Here is a 13,681-nt window from a genome sequence, read left to right as displayed (position 1 = left end):
CACCTTGCCTGTGCTGCCAAACTCTCTGCCATTTTACCCAGATAGGACCCAATTTTAACAGTCTAAAAGAACCACATTTAGAGCTATTGTCAACCTCTGCTACTTAGCCATGAACATGATAGGAATTTTGGATCAAATTGTATAACAGAAAGATGTGACTCGACTCATAGATTACCTATAACATTTAACTTGTCAGAACCAGGCTGAGGATATCCAATCTCAATTCAAAGAAAAAAATAAGATGAATGATTTGGCTTTTGAACGAGTACACAGAAAAGGTATAAATACAATTTGAGAACTATTTTGCCTACCGTAAATTTTTTTTGATTAAAATGAAATATAAAAGACACTCCAAATGAAAAGGAATCTAGAAACACCTTTAAGTTCTTGTAGAGATAGTAATGTCACATGGACTCTTCCAGTTCCATTAATGCTATAAAGGCTACTAACAATCACATGATTCTAAATCCAGTCTTCAGACAATGGCTGCATCTACTTCTCCCTTATGAAAGAAGAAGAGCACCTTCGGGGATGATCTGCTTTTACTCCTGGCACTGGCACCATGCACAGGATTCTTCCACATGAAATCTGTGTGAGACACGATAGGAACACTCTTCTGTGGTTACGTGGAGTCCACAAGTTTCCCTGAGATGTCTGTATCACAGAGGTTCTCAGTTTTAACTCTGCTCGACAGTTTTGAAGCATTGCAATTGTGTGGCTGGCAGAGGGCTGTATAAAATATCAGGTTCTCACAAAAGATTTAGGGTACAGTTTTAGGAAGTATTAGAAAAAAAAGTTAGTCTTCTTGGTTAAAGGTTGGCAAGAATGTTTTTAATTTCAAAAGGTCTGAAACTGGCTCTTTTCTTTCTTGATAGAAGCTGAGTCCAGTGATATGTTCCACATCTGAGATCCGTGCTCTGTGTAACATGAACAAGTCTTCAATCCATGAAGAGTCATGCTTCCCAGACTAGGAAGATGGAAGAGGAAGAAGAAAAGTTACCAAGCATCCTTACTTCCCAATAACCTTGCTATCTCCCCAGCTTCATCAACTATGACATTTTTGTTCTGAAATGGCAGGTATCACGAGATCTTTTAGGCATAATCACCAGTTGAGTACTTAATCCTCTTATATACCCATGAATATTGCACTATTAATGTTTGATCAGTTAATTGTATCAATTGGTATGGGGTTTAAAAAACAATGGAAAACGGAAACATCATGGTAGAGTAGAAAGAATACAGGTATTATTGTGAAGAAACCTAGGTTCAAGTTCTGGTTTCCTGACCATTCTATCAGGTCAGTGAAACTGAAGTACTTAACATCTCAATCTTGATTTCCTCACCAGTATCAATCTCCTAGGGTGGTTTTTGATATGTACAACACCAACGTGTGTTCTTACGCAAATGCAGCTAATTGCATGATAAGTGGGACTTAGAGATGGCATACAATGCCATGCAATGATACATGACCAGGAGAGAATGAACAGCAGAAGTTAGAACACATGAAAGCAGAGATAGACACCAATCATGTAATTGAAATGGAAGTCATACAGCCACGCATCAATGTAAAACAGTCACCGCATCAGCTCATGGCCACTGGTTGGTAGGTTGTGACTTTACTTTAAAAGTATTTGTCACAAAGGCCATGTACCCTGATTAAAAGAAAATGATAAATACAGATCCTTCACACACACAAAACAGACCAAACATTAGTTTCATCATTAGCTTTAATGACCACTACCCAATAATCAGCCTCCTCTCTGTCAGTCTTTTCTCTGGCTCTAAAGGGAACATCCTGACCTTATGAGAGTCCTTTGTTACTTTTCCCAGTAGATATCTGTCATGTGTCCCACCAATCACAGGAATAGATTGAAAAAACTGCAAGCCAAGTATTTGTTCCTTCAGTCTAATATCCAATCCATTCTCAGATACCACATCAGAGATGAAATAGCACAAAAAATGTGCATAATAAACCTTAAAATAACTCTTTCTGATTCAGGTCCAATATATAGTAACTTAAAAAGTACAAATCTTTTGTAGAGTCTGATTAAAATTTTTTCACCTATGATAGTGGCGTTGGAATGGTAGACTAAGAAAAGGAACTCAATGCCTAACTCAGGGAACTTACAATTCTGGTGGAGAAGAGGTAAGCATGATCTTTGAGTTATCTAAATGCCTTCTCTTTTTGGAAGAGGACACAGAACTGAGGCATGAAATCTAGAGAAACAGAAGCCATCTTTGACCCATGTGGACAAGAGCTCTAATGCTAAGATTGGTAAAGCCTAGAGAACAATGGTCAGAATTCCTAAAGGTGCTGCTGATCCAAACCACCATCCCAAACCATCTGGTCACTGCTGAACTCCCTGGAGGTGAGGAATCCCTTTCTTGCTTGTTGTCACTGCAATAAGGATTTAGTAATTTGCAGCAGAACACACTGCTGATATACTTCATGGCAAATTCTCTCAAAGAAAAAGATTCAATAGAGAAGAGAAAACTTGATAGGTGTCCAACAGTGGCCTTAGTACTGACCATCTATCAGAGTTAGGTGCCCAATTGGCATCCAAATAGTTAAATTCCAAATAAAATTGTTATTCTGTACTCAATTCTTTTATCATTATTCTTATTATCTTAAAGTAATTTTACAAGGGAGGTATCATTTCTGTACTTTATTCTTGAGAATAAGAATGAAATAGCTTAATGAGCTTTTTGTGTCATGGGAAATGGTCAAGTTATCCTGAAAGTTTATCATAGTAAGATTTAAGGGGGAGGCCTATCATTTCATTTTGATGATAGATCTGTAGGAAAACTATGTTTAGGGATAATGAATGGGTTATCATAGTTCTCAGCTGTGCACACAGAAGAGCATATACTTTGATCTCTGTTATATCCCCACTTCCTAGGACACATGGCAACAAAGCTCTAATATTCGGATGAAGAGCTGGATAAAGGAAGCAATGAATGAGCAAATGTAATACTTTCTCGTTGAGCTCAAATTGGCATCAAGATCCTTTTGACCACAGATCTCGAAGAATTCACCTGGAGAAACTGATGTGAAAGTCAATTTTTTAAAAAACTCAAATCTAGACTTATTTTGTGTATCTACAGTGGTAGAGCAAATGCTTAGTATAACAATGCCTTGGGTTCAATTCTCAGTCCCAAATGTCAGAACAAAATCCAATAAACAAACAACCCTAGCAAGTATGAGATAATTTTTTTCCTTTGGTTCAACCTAATTTAAAAATTAACATATATCTACAAATTGCTAAAATTTAATGAAGTCTTGATGTTCAAAGCTAGAATTAAAATTTCTAAACTTCTGAGCAAATAAGTTATCATACAACAACACGAAGATTTTCACAATCAACTCACTTATGGAATTTTTGAAATGTTGCCTAACAATGTTGCCTAAGAGTAATGCTGACATTTTTGGAATTATAAATACAGTTCTGAGGTCACAGAAAATTTATACTTTAAATAAAACTAGAACTTAGATGAGCCCTATGAAGTGTGATACTGATATGATTTTTAGTGCCTTTAACTGATTGGGGTGGGGGAGATAGTCTAAGATGATAGTCTATCACAAAACTTCAAAGTCCATATAAATAAATAGTTGTATTTTCCCACAAAAACATTTGACGCCAGTATCACACTTGTGTCCGTGTTCTGTATATGCAGTGTGCTAGGAAGACTGACAAAAGCTACTCACAGCACAGCTCTCACTGTTATCGGGTCTGTGAGGCAGGATGAAGGCTAAGGGATCCAGGCTTTCACACTGCAAGGGTGTCTGGGCTGCATCTTTACAGCTGGTGAGCACAATGAAGAAGTGAGTGGGAATCAGAATTTCTTGATTTCGAATGACTCTGCTGACCCTGTAAAAATAAATCAGAATCCACTTTAAAAAAATTAGCAATTATATTTCAAAAAGAAATAACTACCTTCCTTATTAAGAGATAGAACAATCTTCTTTACTAAGCATTTGTGTGAGTGTGTGTGTGTGTGTGTGTGTGTGTGTGAGAGTGTGTGTGTGAAACTAATATACTAAAGAGGAAAACTATTTTTGAGCACTTATACCCAAGATTCAAAATCATTATTGATAGGTATTTCCTACACAATTACAAAAAAAGATAGAGAACAGGAGAGATTTTCTTTTATTTCAGCTCCTTTCTAAAGGAAGCCCCAGGCACAGAGAGCTCAGGTCTGTAATCCTAGCTACTTCAGGTGTTGAGAGCTGAAGATTACAATTCAAAGCCAGCTCTGGCAGACAAATCTGAGATACTCCTATCTCTAATTAACCAGCAAAATGCCAAAAGTGAAGGTATGGCTCAAAGTGATAGAGCAGATAAAGCTAAGCAAATGCGAGGCTCTGAGTTCAAGCCCCAGTACTGGTACCAAAAATAAAAGGTTGCAAATCTCCTACGTTTCTCTGTTTTTAAACAATTTTCTTTCCTATTTCAAATATTATTGGAATTCTTTTCATTGTAGTCTATTATCAAAGATGTCTCAGTTAACTTTTACTCCTCATATTTCTATTCATTTTAAAGCTGTGTTTGTTTAATGTCTTTCTCAATTTAAGATGATAGAGCGATTGCTTTTAAATATGGCCACTCTTTTTTGCATCACCTATGACTAGAGCCAAGAAACCTTGTCCAGGTCCAAGGAACCTTCATGCCTCAAGGTACATAGTAAAGAATTACAACTTTACAGACTGATGTGCTCCCTGATATATGGAGGGAAAAAGTGACCCTCTGCATCAAATTAAGAGAGTTGACGTTTTCTGAGAGAAGCCAGATTGTAGCATAGTTTCGGTCCTGCAGTCTTTTTTTTTTTTTTTGTCAATCTAGGGCTTGAACTCGGGGCCTGGGTGTCCCTGAGATCTTTTTGCTCAATACTTGCACCCTACCAATTTAAGCCACAGCTGTAATTCCGGTTTTAATTGCTAAGAGACTTACAAACTTTCCTGCCCTGGCTGGCTTTGAACGGTGATTTTCAGATCTCAGCCTCCTGAGTAGCTAGGATGACAGGCATGAGCTACCAGTGCTCAGCTCTGAATTGCAGTCTTAATAGCACAATTGCTTCTAAGACTCTGGTAATCATTGTTTTATTATGGATCACCCAGGGCTGAATATGTAACTCAATGATAAAGCACTTGCTCAACATGTCTAAAGCCCTGAGTCTAATACACATCACTGCAAAAGGACCAATCAGTTTGTAAACATTCTCCCCTCTCATCTATAAAACCAGCACCACTGGTGTCCTCACCATGGCTCTTCCAGCCACCTCTAGTGAGAGGCAGCTAAATACTGTGGCCTTAAACTCAGGGCCACTGGACTTGAGGAGCTATCTCTTTATAAACCTTGATTGAGGGCTTGTGTCATACACACATATCATACAGCTCTCATTTGCTGACCTGCAATGTAGTCACTGAGGTAGTCGCTTCACAATCAGCCACAGGGAGCTTAAACTTTGAGGGCAACATTTACATGGAGCTCAAGGATTGCCCAACTGGGACTATGAGCATAGCTCAAGTAGTAGAGTACCAGTTGAGCAAGCAAGCTGAGCAAATGCAAGACCCTGAGCTCAAGCCACAATACCTTCACAACAAAAAAAAGAAAATCAGTAAAATATAAAAATAGAATTGCTTAAGTGAATGGAATGGGGGAGAAATATTATTACTTTCACCAAGACAATAACTTTTATTGAAGACACAACACTGAATAAGACCATCAAAATCAATCAGATGTTAACTAGAGGCTTCCAGCGTAGTCAGAAATGTCCTGGACATTGATGTGAACTGTACTACATAGAGAAGTTTCTGCTGACTCCACTAAATGATCATGTCTTTTGATAGCTATTTTACAGAGTGATGAAATATTTCCTTACTGCTTCAGAGTCTCTGAGGAATCACAGCGTCCATCAAAATCAGAGTCAAATACAGGACCACTGACAACATTGATACCATTCCTGTCATCAGCATACCGCTGCAGCAGGGTGTCATGAAAGTAGCCCCAAATAACTAAGGAGAGAAGATGCACACTGTAGTGTCAAAAGGGTAATATCCCGCAGCTGTGTGAAATCAATTAACAACATGATTCAAAATGAGTACTTGTAAAAATTAGATTAGTCACGTTTGAGTTCAGTCTTACTGTGAGGTCCAAAATCCATTGTTTGGCTTTGGCTTTTGAATGGATTAATGGCTGAATTCAAAATTACTCTGAATTCAGCATCCCTGAATTACATGCATCATATCGTGTTAATGATCATACATCATCACGGAACATTACAGCATCACAAACACAAGATAGGTAAATTATTCAGACTGACCATGAATATGGGAAACTTCCTTGGAAAATATTCACAAGTTACAGAGATGTAAATCAGAGCAAAATATTATATATTCTATATTTTGATATTCTACATATCAGTTGAAGTGTGAATGTATATATTTTCCTACAAGAGGCAAATGCTACAATAACGATGATGCAAAATTTGTTCATTTTTTTAAAAACAAAATAATTTACAAAGAATGTCTAAATAGTGACATAAAGAAGAATACTGAAAGCTGACTGCATCAGCTAGGGAACTTGAAGAAGAAGCCATCAAAAATGTATCAACCAATTGAGTGTTGATAACCATATAAAGCAGAACATGCATTAGAAAAATCACAGACTTCTTTTTATATTCTAGCAATGTTAACGTTAAAAAAATAAAAACCTTTAAGAATGTATTTGGCAGTCATTAATTTAGAACATGAATCTGAACACACTGACATTTACTAAAATTATAAATTAAAGTATCTTACCTTGAAAACTCTGATACATTGGCACTATATTAGTTGTAAGCAAAGCCTCAGAATATATTTCACTTGAATCCTTACTTAATTCTACAAAAGAAAAAAAAAGACAACTTTTCAGTCTTGACAAGTAACATTGGAAAGCATACCGGGGGAAGGGTTTAAAAAGTTAGCTGAGTATCATTTTAACTTAGGAAACTGTCTCAGGTTATAAATGAAGGGGAAAATGTTAGAAAAATAATATATTTAATTGTTTCCCTTTTCATAACAAATCTATCAAAGGAACAAAAACTTTATAAGAAAAGCTCACATGGAACATATTCAGCCTTTACATTTGTTCTATTTCAACTAAAGTACGCTGTGTTTACAATTTTCTTTCTTTAAACAATTTCCTAGTCAAAGGAAAAAAAGTTCTAAAGTTCTGGCTTCAGAACACCACCTACTATTCAGAAAAACACCACAGGAGTCTGTGCTGCACAAGGCTTCTTTGTAGGGACTGGAGGCGTGGACCTGGTCCCCTTGCACGGTCCATGCCAGCTCTGACTGCAGACACCAGACTGCAGGCTGGGGTTATTTGAGTACCTGGAGCCTTGGGATTTTTGCCTTTTAAATCTGATGCTAAAATATCTTCTCATTAACATACAAAAATGCCACTTCAAAAAAATAAAGCACTTTGCTTCAAGAGTACTTTATTTAGAGATTCTGCAACAGCCAGAAAGTAAGCATGCTGAATGGCCCACTTTTATCAAATTCTTTAACAAGTCACCCTTCCATTTAAGCAACGAAGTATGATCTCTTTCTTAAGAACTCCAATGCATCCTTCCACTGTCACTGAGCCTTCTCAGATGGTTTCATAGCAAAGGTGAAGAGATCAGAAAGGTGAAGAGTATTCCACCGACAGTAGAGATCATTTACCACCCCCCCCCCAAATAAAAGGGCTTATAAAAGTCAAGTTTTAAGCATTTTAATGTTTTCTCTAATAATTACATTACTAATGCTCAGTATTACAATAACATGTGATATTCCCTTTTCCATTGCTTGCTTAATTTATTAAGTTATTTATTGGTGCAGGTGGTAGTTATCTATTACAGCTTTATTTATTTATAACTATCACACACATATGCCAGACAAACTCTCCGCCACTGAGCTACACCCACAGGCTTATATGAAAGCTCTATAAACAAGAAAAAAGGCAAAAAGGAAGCAAAAGAAGCAGAGGGAAGGGAAGGTTAGGGAGGCAGGTACTTACGTGGTGGAGCAAGGAAGCCATAACTCACTTTAGCATTATTTTTATAGAAAGAACATTTATGGATGGGACTAAGAGGAATTCGAAGGTCCTGGAAGAGGCAGTTGGAAAAGTTGTCTGTAGAGAAACTGTCCTAAAGAGCAAAAAGACAATAGCTATCAGGCCTTGTATGTAGGAAATTACTTTGTGAATAAAGGTAAACTACATTATATATAATGGGTTTCTCATTAGCTGGGCACAACTTTCACTATTTTTTCCATCACTTTTCTCCTGGGATATTCATCGATTCTTTACAATGTCAAGGACATTGCTTATATCACTTCTGTGCAAGTATCTTCTTCTTGTTACACTGTACTAACTCAGGGCCTGGGCACTGTCCCTAAGCTTCTTTCTTCCTCACGGCTGACACTCTACCTTGTGAGCCATAGAGATCTACTTCTGGCTCTTCTGGTGGTTAATTGTAAAAAGTCCCATGGACAGTCCTGCTTAGGCTGGCTTTGAATTTTAATCCTCATAGCTCAGCCTCTTGAGTACCTAGGATTATAAGTGTGAGCCACCAGTGTCCCAGCATTTTTGATATTTTATCTACCCTGTTTAAGTATTGCATGTAGTAAACACTGGGTTTTAGACAGTGTAGTCTACCTTCCAATTCCAATATAGCCAAAAATCACTGGGAGAAGGAAACACAGCTACTGAAAAGTGATGTAAAACCCTTAGGGATAGTGATGGCTATGCATTCAAGCATTGCCATTACATAAGAAAACTCATAACTGAGACAGAATCAATGACCACCACAGTAAGGTATCACTTAACAAGGAATTCCTAGGCTGAGGTGCCTACAAAGTCATGGAGAACACAACACACTACAAAATCAAGTAAAAAAAAAAAATAGAGGAGATTTAACACGGTATCCAAATATTGTTTTAAAAAACCAAATTGTACATATTCCAGAAACTACATCAACACAGAGATTGCATATATACACACAGTTCCCTATTCTTTTATTTAGCAAGCTAAATAGTAACAGTAACCATTTTATTCGTTAAATCTAACTGCTACGCTCGATGCAGCTCTCTCAAGTATCTTTGAGGGCATCCCACAGCTTGTCCATTACTGTTAGGGTCTAAGTCTGATCTGTCTCGTTTCAAAGTTCAGCATTTTTTCAGATCTCCTCCTCTTTCTTCATTCATTATCCTCTTTCCACCACAGGGCCAGGGCTGGATTGAGGAAGAATATTTAGGGATATTTGTTCTTACACCTGTCAGGGCCCAGCTCCCCTGGTGTTGGAGGAACAGGGAATAGTGATAAATGAACTGTAGCCTGAGCTAGGGACCTACTGTAGATGGCATATGCAGTGTGTGGATGGAGGTATCTCAGCTTCCACATAGTGAGGAACCCCTTAGACTTGAGAAGCTGACAGAACTATTTGTGTTTATATAGCTAATACATATTTATAAATCAATAATTGTGACTCCCTATGAAATTTGACTTTTTATAAAATTATAAATCAGAATCCTCAACTATTAGAGCTTTCTAGAAGGAGCTTCCACAGGTAATGACACATCAGGTACTATAGCCTAATTTTTCTGACTCCCTTTTCGGATTTACTCTACTTTGGAAACTGACAGTAGACACAAGAATAACAGCAAAAGACTATGCTTTCAATCTTTTGCTTGATGAGAGTATAAAATTGCCAAACATAGCAAAGGAGGTGATGAATACTTGCATTTCTGTGCACAGTATAGGAGGTCCAAAGGGGCATGAGGAGGTCGTGGCTGTATCCACTCACAAACTGGCTCTGATAAAGAAGACAGATGCTGGGCCTCCCTTGCACAGCCTTAGGTCTCCCGTAGGGAAGCGTGCCACGGGCAATAGTCTTCTCTTGGGTTAGACAGGGAAAGTGGAACTACCATTAAATGCAGTTAGTGTGCATTATATAAACACTCTACTAACCATCTCCTGCACTTAGCTATACTAAACATTATTCTAACTGTATAACACAATTACACACAGAATTAGGTATTTTTCTGTTTCTCTTAGTAACTACACATTTTATTATACGGACATTTCTGTCGTATGCATATATACAAGTCTTTCAGACAGTGGTCCATGAATAAAAAGATATAAATTTAAAAAACACAATTATAAGCAGCAGAACCATAAATAATTAACAAAACAGAATGGCTTGCTGAATCTCTAACTTCATACTGAAAGATCAATGAGCAATCAGGGTAATGCAAGAAGACAACTACATAGAATTGCTAGAAATTCTAGCATCTTGGGATTTAGGTTACCAAAAAATTCTTTAATATTATTTTGAAAAGCATTCTTTTTTTTTGTCAGTTGTGGGGCTTGAACTCTGGGCTTGGGTGCTATCCCTCAGTTCTTCAGCTCAAGGCGAGCACTCTACCACTTGAGCCACAAGCCACTTCCGGGTTTCTAGTGGTTTATTGGAGATAAGAGTCTCACTGACTTTCCTCCCCGGGCTGGCTTTAAACTGTGATCCTCAGATCTCAGCCTCCTGAGTAGCTAGGATTACAGGCATGAGCCACTGGCACCTAGTTGAAAAGTATTCTTTTTTTGTGGTACTGGGGTTGATCTCAGATCCACTCAGCTGATGGTCTACCCTTTGAGCCACACCTCCAGCACTATATTACTTTCATTACTTATACTTCAAGACACACTGTAGAAAACATAAAATGTGAAATCAAGAAGCAGAGATTCAGAATAAAAATTGTGAGACTAAACTGAATGAAGCAGTAACAACAGAAACACTGTTTACTAGTCTTCTATCTCTCTACTAAGATTATATACTTGTTTTACCAATGAGGAAATAGCACCCTATAGGAAATTTTAAAAAATAACTTTCTATGGACATGTACTTCCTCAATCAAATTCAAATCCAAATTCAAACCCAATTCTGAAACTGTCTTCCTCTACCTCAATACTTTGGGAATAAAAAGATTTCTCTAAGCAGGGCACAGCTCAGTTCTGTGAGCTTAGAGACCTGAAAGTCTGAGTTTAGGAGAATCATGGACCAAACCCACTCCAGGCAAACAGTTTGTGAGACCCCCATCTCAGTGGAAAAAGCGGCAGAGTGCGGTTGCATGCACCTGACATCCCAGCTACAGCAGGAAGTAGACACAGGATGATTTTGGTTCAATTCAGCCCAGGTAGAAAGTCAGAGTCTATCTCAAGAGACTGCCAAAACAAAATGGCCTGGAACTGTGGCTCAAGCAGTATTTCTGCCTAGCAAATACGAAGACATGAATTCAACTATCAATACCACAAAAACAAACAAAAACTCTCTCTAATCCCAACACTTAAGAGATTCACAGATTTACAGTATGGGTTTTAAATAGGAAACTTCAAGTCAGGATTAATGTAGAATTTATGCCTTGGAAAAATTACACATGGAAAAATTAAAAATGTCAAGTAACTCCAAGATTTGAGACTGTATCAGAATGACTAAGAACATACAAGTCCAATTGAAAACTTTCAATTTACGAGACAGTCTTAATTTTGATTCAAAAGTTAGAAACAGTCCAGACACTGGTAGCTCACATCTGTAATCCTAGTTACTCAGGAGGGCTAAGATCTGAGCATTCTGGTTCAAAGCCAGCCAAGGCAGAAAAGCCTGAGGGACTCCAATTAGCCAACAAAAACCAGGAAGTAAAGGCATGGTTCCAGTGTTAGATCTCCAGTCTTGCATGCAAAAAGGTAAGTGAGTGTGTGAGGCTCCAAATTCAAGCCCCAGTACCAGCACCAAAAAAAAAAAAAAATGTTATGAAGAAGTGTCCCCTCCAAAAAAAAAAAAGAAAGAAAGAAGTGTCCCATAGCTACATCATTTATAACCTCTTATGAATCAGGTAGGTGAGACAGAAATTTAAAAATCATTTCAAGTGAAAATCTAAGGCTTTACTATGTACCTGTACCTATCTTAACATTTTCAAAGACTTCCATACTGTTCATAGTGTCTCAGCTTCCACTAAACTTACCCACTATACAATAACCTTTTATCCTGACTTCTGACTTTCCAGAACATCAGGCAAAGAAAGCTCTGTTTTTCCAGATGGCTGCCCATTATATTTTTTTTTATTTTACTGATTATTCCTAAATAAGTCCCCCAGTTGTCTGTAGCTCATATTACTAACAAAAAGTCTTGCTCCCACCACCCACGGGTGAGAGTAATATGCCTTACCTTCTGCCGTGGTCAGATTAAACCGTGTCTGAAAATCCACAATCGGCAGAATCTAAAAAGATTTATGAAATTATTTGTAATGTTAAGTGTTATGGTTTAATTTTGTAACATGCAATATCAACAGGGTAATTAATCCCAGATAGAACAAAGAGGAAAAGGTACAATTCTTTCATACATAACAGGTTTTTTTTTTGTCGGTCGTGGGGCTTGAACTCTGGGCCTGGGCGCTGTCCCTCAGCTCTTCAGCTCAAGGCGAGCGCTCTACCACTTGAGCTACAGCGCCACTTCCAGGTTTTTCTTCTTTAATAAAGAGGAAAACAAAGGAGGAATCATACTTGCAAAAGACAAATTGTCAGTAGAAGCATATCAGTAGTAATTGTAATATAAACCCTGGTTTATAATTAGTATGCTCATCAGTCTTACTATCAGCTTAAATCAAGCCTAAAACAAAACAGAAAAACAGGAAACTGAAAATTTCCAATTTCTATCTTTATGGATGTTCTCAATCTTTTTCACACTTTGCCAGGGATTTTTACCTTCTATTAAGATAGCTGCAACATGACCAGTTATATAAAAAGGCTATTGAACTCCTGTGATGACAGGAGTAAAAGAAGAACAGAGCCATATACCCATTTATTCCAAAAATATTTCCTGCCCTAAATTTACAATAAATGGGGTTACATTTTAGAGAAGGAACACTGTGATAGTTTTATTCTGTGCTAGAAACCTGGCTGCTATGATAATAGCCATCTCCAGGATTGCAGGCACTCAAAGTTCTTCTAGAATTCTCTCCTCTCCTGCCTCAAGTCAGCATAGCAGCATGGAATCAAAACAGCTAAAACTGGAAAAAGCGAGAGAAAGAAAAATAAGTAATAGAAGGCTTGCCTGTGTCCAAAGACCTAAACATGAATATATACATGTTCCATAAGTAGTCTCCCTACAGCTGATGTGCTTTAATTACACGTGGAGTTCTCTCATACATGCTGCACACACTATGATAAGCTCTCCAACGATACTCACCACAGGGTCACAGGAGCAGCCAAGGTTATCTCGGGAGGTTCCTGAGATGGGGCACTGCATTAGGGGGTGTGCTTCTTTGGGATGTGTTGGGGTATACACAGGATTTTTTAAAAGGTGGTTAAGACTTCCATGAGTTCCATTATTAGGAGCTGGGGTCAAATTCAGTAAATCTGTATGATTTCAAGAATGATAGTTACTTAGAAAGTTTCAAAACCAATAAATAGGAGATTATATTATGGTTTTTACTTTTTGTAACAATATACATGAGTCCTTTAGCCTGCAACTAAAATAAAATTTTCAAACCCTCTTCGCTTTTAGACTATTTATGGATATGCTCTCTTAATAGAAATACTGATCTACAGGCTGTATTTCTCTGAAAATTTCTCAATTTAAGATTTATGCTAACCGCACATACCATCTATTG

The 13,681-nt window shown here is 37.6% G+C and overlaps 1 protein-coding gene across 1 annotated transcript in view; it reads right to left on the bottom strand.

The window, feature by feature from the left end:
- Positions 1 to 235: 235 nt before the first annotated feature.
- Enpp1 (ectonucleotide pyrophosphatase/phosphodiesterase 1) overlaps positions 236 to 13,681 on the bottom strand; it is a 57,906-nt gene continuing 44,460 nt past the window's right edge. Inside the window, exons 18-25 of the mRNA XM_042670118.1 lie at positions 13,258 to 13,427; positions 12,238 to 12,289; positions 9,763 to 9,917; positions 8,040 to 8,169; positions 6,800 to 6,880; positions 5,881 to 6,013; positions 3,707 to 3,869; positions 236 to 967 (exon numbers count right to left, since the gene is read on the bottom strand). Of these exons, the coding sequence (XP_042526052.1) occupies positions 797 to 967; positions 3,707 to 3,869; positions 5,881 to 6,013; positions 6,800 to 6,880; positions 8,040 to 8,169; positions 9,763 to 9,917; positions 12,238 to 12,289; positions 13,258 to 13,427 (1,055 nt within the window). The 3' untranslated portion in view covers positions 236 to 796. The remainder of the gene's footprint in view (positions 968 to 3,706; positions 3,870 to 5,880; positions 6,014 to 6,799; positions 6,881 to 8,039; positions 8,170 to 9,762; positions 9,918 to 12,237; positions 12,290 to 13,257; positions 13,428 to 13,681) is intronic.

Source organism: Dipodomys spectabilis, unplaced genomic scaffold (assembly GCF_019054845.1).
Source record: "Dipodomys spectabilis isolate Male_0828 unplaced genomic scaffold, ASM1905484v1 ptg000001l, whole genome shotgun sequence".
NCBI classification, from domain to species: Eukaryota; Metazoa; Chordata; class Mammalia; order Rodentia; family Heteromyidae; genus Dipodomys; species Dipodomys spectabilis.
Note: the sequence above shows the minus strand (reverse complement) of the source record. Positions and strands in the feature narration are given on the sequence as shown.